This window comes from Charadrius vociferus, unplaced genomic scaffold, assembly GCF_000708025.1.
Source record: "Charadrius vociferus isolate BGI_N301 unplaced genomic scaffold, ASM70802v2 scaffold90, whole genome shotgun sequence".
NCBI lineage: Eukaryota > Metazoa > Chordata > Aves > Charadriiformes > Charadriidae > Charadrius > Charadrius vociferus.
The window spans coordinates 301,754-317,526 of NW_009647222.1; the positions used below are offsets into that span (position 1 = coordinate 301,754).

A 15,773-nucleotide genomic window follows, 5' to 3' on the forward strand; every position below is an offset into this window, starting at 1 on the left:
TGTGGGCACGGCGGGTAGTGAAGAGCGAAACTCTGCTTCATGCCTGCCAGTTTTTTCTTGCCCTGTCCCTACAACAAAAGAGGAGGACGGGGTCGGATCAGAAGGAAAATGCTTTTCATGCAAACCAGCCTGTGGACCTGCTGTTTCCTGAGGCTGCTGAGTGGAATCATTTAGCAAGGTTACCAAAGGGCTGGATAGCATATGAGCATTAATAGCATTTGCAGCTATGTAAGCAGCAGTAACAACAGCAGAGTAATCAAATCTTATCCTTCAGAGGGGAAGCTGATCACCTGAGTGGGTCTGGGATTTCCCCCTTGCACAAGTGCCAGGTACCTTCACAGACTAATTGAAATGTCGGGTGCTGTCTGGGGCCGGGAGCACGGCAGTGGCTTGATGGATCTAATCTGGTCACACTCCTGCCCCGAGGCCTGATAGCTCCCTGGGTACTGCTATCTGTTATCTCTGGCTGCGGCTTTCTGCTTTTGTAATTTTGATTTTTAGGGTTTTGTTTTGTTTTTTTTTCTCTTGAGCCATGCTTCAAGTGCATTGCTCTGGCAGAGTCATAACTGCTGGATGAGATCTCCCCATCGCCACTTGCTGTTCCTGCAGCTTCCTTCACTGACTTTTAACCTGAGAGCAGTAAAAGGCATAGCTGAGAAGAGGCAGACGTGCCCCTGGGCCCTGGCTGGACCCGAGGCAAGAAACATCTTCATCTTATTTCCTCTTGTTACAGCTTTTCTGCCCCTTAACAATGGGTCTGCAGGCAGCTGCCCCAGACCGGCTGCCTCTTACGGGGGTTTGTGCTGTACGACGCAGCGTCTGTCTCAGTCTCCTCTTCAGCCTCTTTTTTTCTTTCCTTTCTGTCCTCCTGCCTCTATTTCCAGAAGTGACCTCAAGTCGTGAGGGCTGCCTGGCTGAAATCCAGAGGGGCAGCTGAGGCTCAGCCCCAGCGGGCATTTGGGTCCTCAGCAGGCAGCTGCCAGCCTGCCTGACAGGAACAGGGAGAAAAAGTTCCCCTTTTCCCCAAAGAAGAACCACCCTCACCTTCCTCATCTCTGCTTGTAGAAAAGAGAGTCATTGCCATGAACCTGGCTGCTCCTCTGCCTTTGAGAACATCTGCTTGCTCATCAGGTCCCTCTGGGCACAAAATCATACAAACCTCCCTATCCATGATGCTCTGGCGCCAGCCGCACCATTGCAGTCAGGGCTGGCGAAGGGGCAGCTTTGACGTCGCACCGTGTGTGGTGTAACCATGGGGCGCTGGAAGCACGGATGCTGCTCTACCCTGGCTACTGGGGTCTGCTGTGATGCTTGTGTGGCCACCAACCAGCTCAGTTGGGCAAGCTGGCCCAGCAGACAGCCGTGTGCCTGACTCTCTGGGTTGGATTTTGGGTGAATCAGTGCCCTGAACTGTCCGTCCTGATGCCAAGGAGGGGGAGTATGTGGCAGCAAGGCTGGCCGCTGCTTCTGGCAAGCTGTGCCTGCACCAGGGTTGCCTCCCTTGGAGGTGTTTGGGGTGAAAAAATAGCCTTGGAAAACAACCGTTTTGCTTCAGGAAGTGATGAGAGATAAATGCCCAGAAGGGAGAAAGGCCTGGGGTTGGCTGGTACATCTGTCTGACAGGCTAATGGCAACAAAGCCTGGCCCAACATCTTCAGCTATTCACCTGGCTGTGGGACAGGCTTTTCCCAAACCTTTGATTTCTGCCTTTATAGTTTTTTGCTTTTTCCCATCCTAACCCCAACCGGTTTTGTAGAGGGGCTGGAGCAAAACCATAAAGCTAATATTTCTGGCATTACCTCTTAGTAATGCTGAAGTGTTTGCTGAGGTATTTAAGTTCCTGCCTACTCCTGTTTTCCAGGCGTATTCTTGTTGACTTTAAATAGCCATCAAGAAAGTGCTCCAGCAGCTGGGCTGCGGTGCAGAGCTGATGGAGACCTCATGAATGGGTTGAACCTGTGGTGGACCACCTCGCTCTGGTGCTCTTGAGACAGAGCAGTGGTCTTAGCCACAGGGCTCTGCTCTCTGGCTGTTACACAGGAGAGGATACCTGCAAGGCGATGTCTGGAATCCTGTGGCATGTGCTGGAGAGAAAACCTTCCTTGTGTCCTCAATCAGCAGTTGGCCTTGGCAGGTCTTCTGGCTACTGGAAGCTGGAGTAGCCATCTCTTTTTCTATAGTTCTTTCCCTCCTAGCGAGGAGCGCACGGGCAAAGCCAGGTTCTTCTCCAAGAGTGCCTCATGGAGATTCCCAGGGAAAAGCCAGTCTTTTGGAGAGGAACTGGAGCACCAAGGACTTTCTCTGAGGGAAGTGTTTGTCCTTTTATTTTCTGAAAATCATTTCCTGCCTACATTGGGGAATTAGCCTGCCAGAGTAAAAATTACCCAGCAAGGAAATCACTACCTCCAGATTAATTCCTAGCTGTTTTGTCTCTTCTGCATTTGGCTGATGTAAGTGTTAGGTAAATATTTGTACAACGCAGAGAATTGCTCTGCTTTCTTCTCTTTTCCAGGGGTCAGAGAAATGTCAGCAGTTGGCACTGGTGTGTGACTGGGCTTCTGTGTTTGCTGCGAGGCGGGCTCCATGCCAGCCGTGTGCAGGAACCGAAGCGCAGACGAGCCCAGGAGTTGCCGGTTGCGGTGGCCAGCATCCTCTTCCCAGGGCGGGCTGGTCCTGAGCTTATTCCACAGAGCAGTGAAGTCCTGAATTTAATAATGAAACTGAATAATCTCTCGCCTCTGCACAAAAGAAAAACACCTGCTTCTCTTGGTGTCCTCCCTCAGTGAAACTCCAGGAGTGAACCAACTTTTGTTGCTGTTTTTTTGTTTTATTCCTGTTTTACTTGGTTCCTCTCTAGTTTAGCCAGTCCCACTCTTCTGGGTTTCTCCTTTGAAAAAGTGTGCTCCCCTCTCCCACTACTACAATGAGCCCTCGAAGCACTGAGTGCCGAGTTGCATGCAAACTACGAAGTCTCTTTCAGCCCCATTGCAAGTGGGGCCATGTGTCCATCTGCAGGACACTCAGAAACAGTGGTTCCTGCCTCATTGCTCTCAACAAGGTGGAAGCTCACCGGTTATCCATCATGTTATGCAAAGACACAGGAATTTCCCCATCTTTCCCAGTACTGGTAGTCCCTGAAGCACGAGATGTGCTTAGCTGCCTTAATCAGTAGATTACTCACCCAGAGTGTCTGACTGAAAAATCTTCTGCAGAAGATAAATATTGATGTTGATATTTTTAGTGATAGACTTAAACCTGTAGTTTCAGATCAGAATCTGAAGGTGGGAAGACCTAGATCAGAAAGTTGTGGCTGTTCGGCATCTAACAGGGCCTGAATGAAACCCAGACATCTAAGTCAACCCTTATGTCAGGAAAGCAGGACACCTTAGTTTTCTCTGAGTCTTGTCTCAGTTGCATCTCTGACTACTTACTTTCACATTTTCCACATTTCTTGCACTTTCTTTTCATTAATTGTCCTCTCTTTTTCACCAAATCATAGGAGGCAGCTTCAACTTCTTCACTTTCTGCTTACCTCTGCAAGACCCTGCAGCGCCCAGATTCAGGATCAAGTAGAGACAGTGTTTTGCAACCCTGTTTGTGGGTGCAGTAACAGGCCAAGAGCTTAGCACAGCCAGGGAGGGGGATCTGTCAAAGGGTCGTTTGTGAATTCTAGTTCCTGGGGTTGTTTTGGGTTTGCCTTGGCCTCTACATAGCTCAGAGATGTTTTGGAGCTGATCTAAGTCACGGGGCAGGGCGGGGGGGGGGCTTGTAAATGCCCCCCACCAAAGCAAACTGGTGGAGCATGCTCCTACTTAAGCCCCAGTGAGTCTCTTGTGCTGCTGGGTTGGGTGGGCAGGGTGGAGGTGGGCGCGTAGGGTGAAGGTGGATATGCTGGCTTGAGAACAGCAGAGGTTTCCCCAGCAGTGGGCTGTGCTGCCCACTCAGAGCAGGTCCCTGCCAATTCTGTCTGCAGGAAGAGTGCAGAGGGCTCCGACCATTTGCCTCAGTGCCCAGACTTGATGCTGGCGGGATGGTTCCTTTTATATATCAAGGCAGCCAGCTCCTCTGGACCTCCTAGAGCTTTGGGGATGATTTCCATTGTTAAAGAAAATGGGCAGAGAGCCTGGCTCCGCTCCCTGGTACATGGATATTAAGCTGGTCTGCCACCAGCCTGGGAAAAGCAAGTACTCACGGAGGTTTTGGCACTTGTGCTCTTCGCAATTAAGCTATCGTGCAGTGTGGGCACAGCACTGAGCTGCTGGCAGCTTGGTTAGTTGCTGACTCAATCCAAAAATGTTTAGCAGATCTGAAAACCGCATAGTGTGAGCCACCGTAACACTGCTGGGAGGCGTGAGCTCTGCTCATCAGCACTGTCTAGTTAGTGATATGGATGCGGTTAGGGAGGGCTACAAGGTTACGCTGCATCTGCTCATCTTTGTCCCTCCTAAGCCCAGGAAGCCAACGGAGTTGTAGATGGAAACCCAAATTGATCCTGGCTTGAGCAGACTGGGAGGGAAGTGGGTGTCAAATGAAGTCGCTTTGAATCTGGAAGCTGACTTCACTTAGATAGCGACGTGGTTAACAGCATCACTGCTAATATTTTAGGCATTACAGCTGAATGTCCCATCAGATGCATTCTTTGCTGTCATTTCCTTCAAGAAAAGAAGACTGAAAGCTTTTATTGTGCAAATAGGGTCATATTCAGAATAATACTCTTTTGATGGTTAAACTAATTAGTAATGTGGTTATTGTCCTACCTTTTTTTTTTTTGGCATTGCTAGTTAAAAAAAAAAGATGTTCTTTATTTTGTCCAATGGGATTATCTGAGGGATCTAGAAAGAGGTTCCCAGTACTGTGGTGATTAATGAGAACGCTGACATGTATATTAGAACTATGATGAATCTTTAATATAACAAATTAATAAGAAGGAGGAAAGAGCTTTTAAGGAAGACAAAGGCAATTTCTCTCTGTGTCAGTCTGCCAACTCTGAGTAACATAAACAAATCCTGGTCTCCGCTGGACCGTTCAGAGCGTTAGAGGTCTCTCAACCTTGTAAAGGACCAGTTTGTTCTGGTAACTGCTGCGGTGTCTTTTTTTAGCCTGTACTCTGACATCTCTTTCTGTTTCCTCTGCGCAGGATATGAAAGCTGGAGGGAGTTGGCTAAAGCTCTGGCAGACGCGAATGTCCCAGGTGGGGACCCAAGCCTTCAGTTTTATTATCCGCGGAAGCTGGGACACCAGGTGAGGAGGCTTGGGATGTCTTCTGAATGTTTAGAAGGGCAGACCTTCCTTTCTGACGCTGGCTTCAAGAGACAGTTCTCTCTTCACGCAGGAAAGAGAACATGCCACAGGGCAAAATCTGAGCTGACTCACAGCAATGTGAATGTACAATGACTCCACTGTAGTCAATTAAGTTATTTTAGGTGTACTAAGCCGCAGCGGTGGGCTGAAGCTGGCTGGGTATGTGGCAGAGGAAGGTAGCACTAAGCAAGATGGAAGCTGAAATGAAAGGTCAGGAGAGAGTCTGTAGCTCTCTAGTAAAGCACATCTCGGTACTGTTGCCTGAAGGAAGTGTTGGAAGAACTATTGCTTGGACCTTTTTGAAACAAGGCCGGGGGGGGTGGGGTGGGGGGTGGGGAATGACCCCCTTTAACTCTGTGCTAGTAAACAGTTATAAAGTGCTGGTATCCTTTCCCCTCAGTAGTTCACCATGGAAATTTGCTGTCAGTAAAGCCAGGGAGCATTTTCACCCCACTATGGCTATGATAGTTGGCCTGTCCTTTGGAAAGGGAGCTTGGAAACCTGCTTTTTTCACATGTTCTTATGACCAGGTTTGAGCCCTCCTGTGTAAGTGTCAGTGCTGGGTCATTTATCAGGTTATTTTGACTTTTCCTCTACTTGTATTTCAGAACCAAGAGCTGCGAAGAGGTGGGAGGAATAAATCGAATTATGCAGCTGTGGACAACCCTGTCCCATGGATGCCAGAGGTGGGTGCCTTTCTCCATCGGTTTGCATGAGGGAGTTGTAGCTAGAGACCTGTGCAGGGAGAACGGAAGGCAGGGACCAAAGCCTGGAAATTCATTTGCTTTACTAGAAGTCCATTCCCTATCACCCCCTCCTGGCATAATGACACTTACAGACCTGAGTAATCATCTGGAAAGACAGGAGTGTCCAGATTCCTGACGATTTCGATTCTCCACCAGCCATCAAGGCACCAAGCACCCACCCAAAATTCCCTGAGAGTGGGCAGCCCACTGCCTTCCTGAAAGGTGAAGTTTATTCAGGGCTGGGAGTGCGTAGGGCCAAGCATGCAACAAGTAAATACATGACTGCGGCATGAAGAAGTGTCACGCTCTGCTCTTGCTCCGGCATTTGCTTGCTATCCAACCCCTGTGTGTCATATGTAGAGATTTCTCCACTTCAGTGACACTTCTGATGAACAGAGACCTTCTCTGGTGACCCCTGAAGTCTGGGGTAAACATACCCTTTGTTTCCTTCATGCCCCGTTTATTCTTTCCTCCCCTGTTCCCTTATCTCACCATTGCTCTTGAGATAAGGGAGCAATGCAGCCTGCTGATAATGAGAGGGACACCAGCCAGGGGGTATTTAGCTAATGGAGTCAGCTCACTAAATTCCTCAAGGTGATTAGAGACCTGCACAAATTAGAAGGGCCTCTGTGGCTGCCCTGGGGAGGGAGCAGGCTGTTGTCCCTTTGCTCCAGGCAGGAGACGATCACCTCACCGGCTGGTGGAGGGAAAGTGCCTCCCTCCAGCCATCTAACTGAGCGGTTTGGGTCCCCACCGCATAAGCTAAAGCCTTCCTGCAAGCAGCCAGCACCAGTCACCCGCCAGTGCCCAGAACCAGACCAGACTATGACTCTGTTCTGCTGCATCAGCTCTGGCCAGTGTTGGCCCCAGCTGGAGCCCAGGGCCTTCCTCCAGCTGCAGGGCCTGGCGGGCAGCGGGCAGGCATGGCTGCCTCCCAGCTGGACACCTGCTGGCGAAGGGGCAGTGGGACATCGGGGCTGGGACTGCTGCTGCGCACAGGGACGACACGGAGCATTTAACTGCTCCCCTCTTCCACAGCAGCAGACGGTACAGGCTGTGCGTGGCATCCTCCAGCCTCTCTGAGGCTTTGCCTGATGTCTCTCATCCGCTCCCTGGTGATTTCTCAAAAGCATGTTACTTTTGAGACCTGCCGGCTGTGGCATGCGATGAGCCTTTACCGGGTTAGAAATGCACCTGGTGGAATACACGCCATGGCTCGGGTGAAGAAGGTATGTGTTTAGCACAAGGATGGTCTGCAAATCCCTCTGCTTTGCTGGTGGGGTGACTTCTCACCCTTGAGTGCTGCAGCGCTGGGCACGGCACCCACCAGCCTGCAAACCCGCTGCCCTGGTGTGGTGTGAGCGTGGAGGTGTTCTGGCCAAGGGGGAAGGCGTAGGGCTTGAGGTGTGCTGTGCAGGATGGCCCCACGCCTGGAGAGGTTCTGGGTGCCTCCTTCCTTGTCCTGCACTGCTCCCTGTTGGGGAGGAGAGCTCTGCCAGGTAGCAGGGCTGTTGCCTCAGACCAGCTGCATTAGGAGTTTGTGGGTGCCCTGTGTCTGGTGATGTGCAGCAGATGCACCGTGAGAAGACTTTTGAGTCCCAGGGTGTACAGATACCAGCCTGGGGAGCTGTTTTAGGTGGCCTTGCCCCATGCAGACGTCCTGCCATTCTCCCCCAGCAGCCCTGATCTCTAATGCTGCTCCTGTGAAGCACCCGCATACTTCACCAGTTTTCTCTTTGTCGCTATAAGGCAAAATTTGCTGCCCTTGCTGTGGCACTGGCTGTACGCAGAGGGTCAGCAGAGCCACCCTGACTGCAAACAGAGGTCAGCGGCTCACCAGTACTAGCTGCAGGAGATGGAGAGGGATCCACGGGCATAGCTCTGTATAGAGCTGTTTTCTGTCCTCTTAACTGCCGGCTGAAATTTCTTCTGGCCTGGGGATTAAGTTTTTCTGTAACTCTGCCCAAATTAATTACCCAGGGTCTATGATCCCATTGTGCCCTCCCCACAGCATCTCTAAGAACTTAATTACAGCCTGATTCCTGGGGCAGGTTGCCTCCCATAGGTCAGGGAGCTAGGCTTTGTTTGAATAGAGAGATATATACCTGGCAAACATAAATAATTAACAGAGTTGCATGGCGAGCTGGCAGCCAGCATGGCCAAAAAAAGGACAGGTTTCAATTTTCCTCTTTCAGTTTCAGGAGGTGAAATCAGCGGTTTAAGTCTTCAGCCTTCGATAATGTGGTGGGAAAGTGTGCGGGTAGGAAATCCCTGATGAAGTTATACCATGTGAATGGGGGGAAGCATGGTTCAACCTCACTCCTGGGTTCCTCAAGGTGCCTGTTTACATGATCCCTACCACCACTGTCCCTTCCAGGTGCCAGGGCAAAGTCTTCCGGCTCCCAGCATCACCCACTGCTGCCTCAGGCTGGAGAGATGTGGGGCGTTTTGTTTCATTAATTCAGAAAGGTGCCTGGCTATTGCCAGGGTGAACCTGCGCTGTGGGACTGTGTCACCGCTAAGCACTGCCATAGGTATGGGGGGAGGATTTTCAGAAATGTGCCTGGTTAGCCCGGTCATTCTTATTTACCTCTGCAAAACCCTCTGCTCAGCTCTGAGAGGAGAAGGGTCTGGGCAGCACTGGGGGACATTTAAAACTTGTCACCCCTCTTCATGTCTGCGCAGCCTCAGGACTTCCTTATCGCTGGAAGGAGGTGTGAGGGACATCCAGGAGCACAGCCCCTTGCAGGCAGCACCTATATAGCTGCGTAGGTCCGCACAAAACCAGAGTGTTGTGCTAGGGCATCCTCCTGCTACCAAACCTGCCTTCCTTAGAGAACTAAAAGACAAAGCTGTGGCTGCTCTCTCAGTCCCTGCCCGCATCCCTTCCTCGCCCGCTCATGCCCGTCAAGTGTCAAGGCTCAGTGGGACAGGGGGGCTTTGTTGCTCACTTGTCTTGATGGATTCCCACAAGTGCCCAGCACGGCAGAGCTTGCAGCGAAGCCCAGCTGCTGGCTGCTGAATGTCACCCAGTCAGGGGAGCTGGGCCAGGCAGGAGGAGGGGCCGCGGCCGCTCTGCGGAGACAGAAGAGTCTTATGAACTCAGGATTTTCCAGTTGGCGGCACAATGTCGCCTTTCTTCCCCGGCTCAGGCCCTCTCTGTGCCCTGTTTATCATCCCCAGTGCTGTGCATTCCCTGGGCTGCACGCAGCTACGCAGCTGATTTGCCTCCGTGATGCCAAAGCCACCCGGGATTAAATTAGGAAAGACTTCTTTTCTCCATCCTGCTCTAGTTCCAGTGCAGCAGGTCATGTCTCCGCTGCTGCAATCATCCCAGCTTTGCTGCTTGCCCCGGCCCCTGCTGCTGCTCTACCTTTCTTCCCTGGGGCTCCTTGCTCACCAGGAGCCTCTGGGTGTGCAGTGCCACCCCCCCGGGCGGTTTTGACACGATGGGGTTTGTGATAGGGAGAGAGGTCTGTGCTCTCTGTGTGCCTCATCCTCCTTTAAGGTCTTTTCCCTAGGAAAAAAAAAAAAAAAACACCTAAGGTGTTTTCCCTAGGAAGGGCTGATAATCTAAAATTCCTTGCTAGAAGGAAGCGGAAATACCAAAGTCTCCTACTACAAAGCCAGGGCTGCAGGCAGGTGTTAATTCAGCATGCTCAGCGGGAAGGGTTGGCACTGGGGCTCGGAGCTCAGCTGCGGCGGTTTTGACACGATGGGGTTTGTGATAGGGAGAGAGGTCTGTGCTCTCTGTGTGCCTCATCCTCCTTTAAGGTCTTTTCCCTAGGAAAAAAAAAAAAAAAACCCACCTAAGGTGTTTTCCCTAGGAAGGGCTGATAATCTAAAATTCCTTGCTAGAAGGAAGCGGAAATACCAAAGTCTCCTACTACAAAGCCAGGGCTGCAGGCAGGTGTTAATTCAGCATGCTCAGCGGGAAGGGTTGGCACTGGGGCTCGGAGCTCAGCTGCACTCCCAAAGCTGCAGAGACTGCTGCCTCAGCACCGAAGCGAGGACCCATCCCAGCTCTCACCTCCCTGCACTTGCTGAGGTTCAGCTCTCCCTTCCCTCGGCAGTGCTGTAGCTTTGTGCCCGTGGTGGTGTGCTCAGGAGGGTATCAGCCCGCCCAGACCTCTTTGGGATGAGCAGCTTGTCCTCCCGCCGTGCTGACCGTGCCCTTGGTGCACGACCTGTGCCCATTTTGGATCCAAGCTGGGTTCTTGCAATGCCCCTATTTCAGCAGGGTGGAGATAAGCAACTGGGAGGTGGGGTTGGGACGGGGAGGAAGCAGAGTGGCAGGAGGAGCCCTTTAAATGGCAAGTCTCAGACCACATAATACCAGCTCCCACTGAAAGCCCAGGCTCTTGGCTTCTGTTCCTGGTTCTGGCCAAGTCAATCTACCCAAAATTTTCAAAGCAGATGTTCTTAAGGGGAGAAGGAGAACTTAACTTGTTGCTTACAAGGTCCTAAATTTCCAGCCCTTTGAAAACCAGAGCCAAGCAGTTCCAAGCTGGGAAGTCAAACTCAGTAGCCATGTTTTAGAAAGTCCATTGACTTTTCTCAGGAGCTGCGTGCATGAATTGGGAACAATAGTGCCGTTTATCTATTGCTGCAATCTGCAAATCCCCAAGCAGAAGATTTTTACTGCATGTTCTAGAGGAGACCCAAATAGCAAACGGAGGAATTTCTCAGCTGCCTGCAACGGGCAGCCATGAGTTGAGTCGGAGGGACAGAGGTGATTGAGTTTCAAAACAGCTGCTGCACTGATGACTCGTGGGGGCCTAAAATTAAAGCCTAGCTCAGTTTTCAGTCCCAGAGCAGCGCTTTGGGCAGCCAGCACTTATCTGTCAATAATGTTCTTCTTTTCCCTTTCAGAGGAAGCAGAGAGTAAGTTAGGCTGCTGTAATGCAGAAGAAAATGTGTTGCTTTAGAAAAGACTTTGAAACCACATGCAAGAAATGCTTATTATTTACCAGTTAATTATTTCTAACAGGTGTGATTGCAGGAAGGTGAAGCAATCTCATTAGCTTCTGCCAGAATCTCCTCTTGGGTGGCTTTGCAAAGACTTTGGAGACAGGGGTGTCGGGCTAGAAATCTCAGGAACCATCTTTTACAGCATTGATGGAGCACCTAGTACAGCAGTGTCCCCCCCTTATTTTTTAGTAGGCTGCCCTTTCCTTAATACTGCCAAAGTCTGCAGTATTGTATTAGAATGGGTCTGGTCCAAGTTTCCTCTGCAAATATTTGAGCAAGTCTAGCCGCTCTTCTGGGACTTCCCTCATAAAGATCTGGTTTGGCATTTGGGCTACCCCATGCCAAAGGCAGCCCCGCTCCATTGCAGTTCTGAGCCTTTGGAAGCATCCACTGGGTCTGCCTTTGCCAGGAGGGGACTGCAGCACCAGCCTCTCCACGGTGTGGGAGTGTTGTGCTACATTTCGTAGAGATCTGAGCCTGCTGTCTGCAGCGTGCAAACAATTCTCTAAGAAGAAAAACCAGCATCACTTGTGGGTAGCAGCAGACTGCCGTAAGCCTCAGATTCTGGCAGTGACTCGCTGTGGGAGCACAGCCTGTTCACCTCACTTCATGTTCCACAAGAAACAGCAATTGTCATTATTTGATTTGGCTGAGAAAAGTAGTGTAAGATCCTGGGGTATGAATCTGGATTTGGCCAAGGGGCATGGGGCTGCCTAGCAATTGCGTTCCAATTCAGTGTTTGTCACACTTGCAGTGATTTATTTGTATCGCAAATTGTTGCAGAGTCCCAGGTTTCTCTTGGCTGCATCCATCGCCCCAAGCCCTCTGTGCAGTTCCTCTGATTTTGTGCAGCGTCACTCTGGGGAATCACATCTGCTTTTTCTTGCTGCTTTTCCTCTTGTCTGATGGGCAGAATCCAGACTGAGGGATGTCAGCAGAGGAGGAAAGAAGAGGAGATAGTAGTGGGGGATGACACGGGCTTGCATACATCAGTCAAGCACTGGCAGTGCAGACACCAGTGAGAGAGGGCTGACAAGAGACCACTCAAGAACAGCAGTGGTTGTGAATGTGTTTTGCCTGGCACACAGAGATGGTTTTCACATGCATGACTAAAGCCCCCAGCTCGCAAGGAGCATTACTGCAGAAGCTGGTGCCAGGCCAAGTCTGCTCCACGTCCTTCCTTCAAGCCACGGTTTATTACAAAATGAAACCCCAACCCGCTGTCCTGGGAAAAGTAACTCCGCGAAGCAGTTTCTCTGCCAGGAGTGCACAGAAGGTTTGGGCCCTCCTTCACCGTGCAGCTTCAGCCCTGCTAGAGACTCCCCAGTGAAAACTAAGAATTTGCTGCCATCTGTAGACATTTGGGTGCTGTTCAGGCAGTTTCCCTGTTCCTGCTCGCACAGCCCTTATATAGGCAAGACAGATGCGGCAAAACCTCCCCTGTCCCAAGGCAAACTATTCCTTTCTTCAGCGTTTCCCCATCTAAGGTAACCTCTGCATTCTCCAGCTTATTTATTCTCCTCTGTCAGTTGCCGGTCCTTGCGAGGAGTGTTTCAGCATCCAGCTCCACTGGTTGCAGGCAGAGAGCTTGGACTTTGCTGGGGGGCAGCTGGCTCCTCCCTTCTGAATGGCTCTGACAAAAAGAAAGTCTGTCCGTTGACGAGCGTATGACTGAAATCCCACAGTGGCCAACAAGCTTTTCCCAGCAAAGCTGTGCTCCAGGTCTCTGTTGGGTACCAACAGCCTCTCCCAGCGGGGCTGGCTGGGTATTGGGGATAGCCACCCGTACCCACATTGCACATCCTTCTATGCTGTCCAGAAGGGGACCCCCGCTCCCTGCAGCATTTTTATGTCTCTGTGGGCACACAGAGGCCATGCTGTCCACTGGCCCGCCTGTGCTGCTGCTCCCCACCCTGCTGAGCTGCCATCTCCCTGTCCACATCATCCTCCATGAGCTTTACTTCGCAGACATGCTTTGAGAAGGGCATCTGCCGTCTCCCCTCCCTAGGGTGTTCCCCTCTTCCTCAGGTCAAGAAAATAGCCCTGAAATGGTAAGGGAGTCCAAAACACCTTCTTGGAGGACATAAGACCCTACACTCTCTTTGCTGGATCATAGGGGGCTATTGCCATCCTACAGCATGTCCCACACCATGGCCTCAGAGCACATCCTTCTGGTTAAACACCTCCTTGATGGAGCAAAATTAAGTGATCCCCAGCCACTTAACTGAGATGTCCCAGGCATTATCGCAGTTCCCTGGTGCCATTCAGATTGTCACCTGTGCCAACCCCAAACCCTCAGCAGAGGAGAAATAGGGGTCTGGACACGTCTCCTGCAGACCAGCCCATCGCAGCAGCATCATCTTCCTTTGCTCTCACAAGCAGTCCTGTCCTGGGGCTGTGGCTGAGGTTGGCAGAGCAGGGGAGGGACACAGGGGAGGGATGCAGCAATTCATGGTGTCCCACTTCTGCCCCCCAGTTCCAGGGCCAGGCCAATCTGCATGTCTTCGAGGACTGGTGTGGCAGCTCCACTGAGCAACTCAGGAAAAACCTCCACTTCCCCCTCTTCCCCCACGTGAGTAAGACCACAGCACCCCCTGTCCCACACTTCCCAGCTCTACTTCCCAGCTGGATCACCCCTGCTTCCTTCACATCCTGTCCCTGTCCCTCTCCATCACCTCCTCTGTCCTCCTGCTGAGGGAGCAGGAAGCTTTCACAAAGGTTCCACTGTGGCAGCTCTTCTGCTGCCCAGGGGAGGCTTATTTTACCCATGCTGGTCTGCCAGGCCTTGGACATGGGGTGAAGGAGCCCTCCCTGCAGGTGGCTATCAAACACCATGTCATGTCCTCACCATCTCACCAGCATCCCCCATGCAGCTCTCCCCTCCACAGCAGTACTTGCTCCAGTTTGTCTCTTATCTGACCTGCTCTTTTTCCCAGCCTCCACCACACACTGTGCCCCATGCTCCTCCCAGAGCAAACCTCATACTTCCCTCTACCCACCTGACACAGGATTTTTGCATTCCCCCTTATTCCTTTCGCATCTGATTATTTTAATTATTTTTTTTCTTCTTCCACTTCAGACGCGAACTACACTGAAGAAGCTGGCGGTGTCCCCAAAATGGACCAACTACGGTCTCCGGATATTTGGCTACCTGCATCCTTTCACTGATGGTGAGGGCTCCGAGGCTGCTGTGCCACCGCTTGCGTCTCTTCTCACCTGCCCCTCCCTCCCCTCCTGGTAATGGACACTGGTAGCTTCACCCCCGCAAGCCCAACGCCAGGTCCCTCGTGGGCCCAGATAGCCGTGCGTGACGGGCTGTGGCCTTGGCATGGGTGAAACACATCTGTCTCCCCTGTAGGGTGGAAATGAAAAGCACAGAAGAAAACAGATGGGAAGTGCTAGATAAAAAACAATGCTGTCATGAATGCACAGCCCCATGGCGTGTACGTGGGCACGAGCAATCCCTGAGTTTTTCCTCTCTCCCTCGCATGCGCAGGACTGTACGTGACATCATTTATGTTTCTGCTGCTCCCTGGGTGCATGAATACCATCTGACAGCAGCTGACATCTGTATCGCCCAGCTGCATGCTTCCGCCCGGAGCAGCCTGCTAGCGCTCACACAGGTCTCCTGGTCCCCTGGCCCTCAACTGCCATCCCTGTAACCCTGTCCAGAACAGCGAGACTCAAAGCACCTCTGTCTCCCTTCGTGGGTCCCCATGCACATTCCTCCATCCAAATGCAGCTTCTCACACAAAAATTTACTCTGCAAACAAAAGGGGAGGCAGGGAATCTTTGCATGGACGTCTAAGCTTTCCGAGTTAGATGTCAAGTGAAGCCAATGTAGGAGGAATAGTTGCATCTGTAAAGTTTTGTTTTCAATCACAGCACAGCTAGAGAATTCGGAGAGGGTCAAAGGAGTGGGGGTGGTAATATCAAAAGGGAAGGTATATTTTCACCAGGAAAAAGGGTGAAGACAGCATTTTAGAGGAGGAGAATCCGTTTTGTACACAAGCCCTTACCCCAGAGCCCTACTTAATCCCTCCATCTCTCGACAGGGGAGTTTCAGTTTGCCATTGCTGCGGATGACAATGCTGAGTTCTGGCTGAGTCCAGATGAGAAGACCTCTGGTCTCCAGCTGCTGGCCAGTGTAGGCAAGGTACAGTGCATGCTGCATGGCTTCTTCCATCAAGGCTTTAACGTTTCTGTGGGGATGGAGACCTTTCTGTCTCACATACTTTCTTGGACTACCCAAGTTTCTCTTCCTGCCCAACTACAGACACCACCACAGATGCCAGATGGGTATTACACAACATGCCTTAAGCCAGTCTCATCTTGGCAGTGCTGTTGGGAGTCCCCTGTTCACAATTAAGGGACTTAAATCTGTCCACAGATTGTGGATCTCACAGCCAACTTACCAGGAGGAGTAGCTCAATTTTCCCTCTTCATCAGTCCCAGTGCAGTAACCAGGGAAGAAACTCATCTTAACTAGAGCATTTTCTGTCTCTTTACAGACAGGGAAGGAATGGACCGCTCCAGGGGAGTTTGGGAAATTTCACAGCCAGCAGTCAAAGATGGTGAGGTGAGTGAGCAGAGCCCCTCACTCCCAGCCACCTCTGCACATGTCCAGGAAATCACAAGGACAAGGAAAAGGAACCCAGGCTTGTTCTGAGGAATTTAGCAATACAGAGAAAGGGATTAATCTGGGGTACGCATCCATACCTGTGCCAGTTGCTTTGCTGATTTACTGCAGGAATG

The 15,773-nt window shown here is 51.3% G+C and overlaps 1 protein-coding gene across 1 annotated transcript in view; it reads left to right on the plus strand.

Moving 5' to 3' along the window:
- B4GALNT3 (beta-1,4-N-acetyl-galactosaminyl transferase 3) overlaps window positions 1-15,773 on the plus strand; it is a 47,644-nt gene that overhangs the window by 18,744 nt on the left and 13,127 nt on the right. The window contains exons 2-7 of the mRNA XM_009879743.1: window positions 5,138-5,241; window positions 5,910-5,987; window positions 13,495-13,590; window positions 14,098-14,188; window positions 15,074-15,174; window positions 15,530-15,597. Coding sequence (XP_009878045.1) covers window positions 5,138-5,241; window positions 5,910-5,987; window positions 13,495-13,590; window positions 14,098-14,188; window positions 15,074-15,174; window positions 15,530-15,597 — 538 coding nt within the window. The remainder of the gene's footprint in view (window positions 1-5,137; window positions 5,242-5,909; window positions 5,988-13,494; window positions 13,591-14,097; window positions 14,189-15,073; window positions 15,175-15,529; window positions 15,598-15,773) is intronic.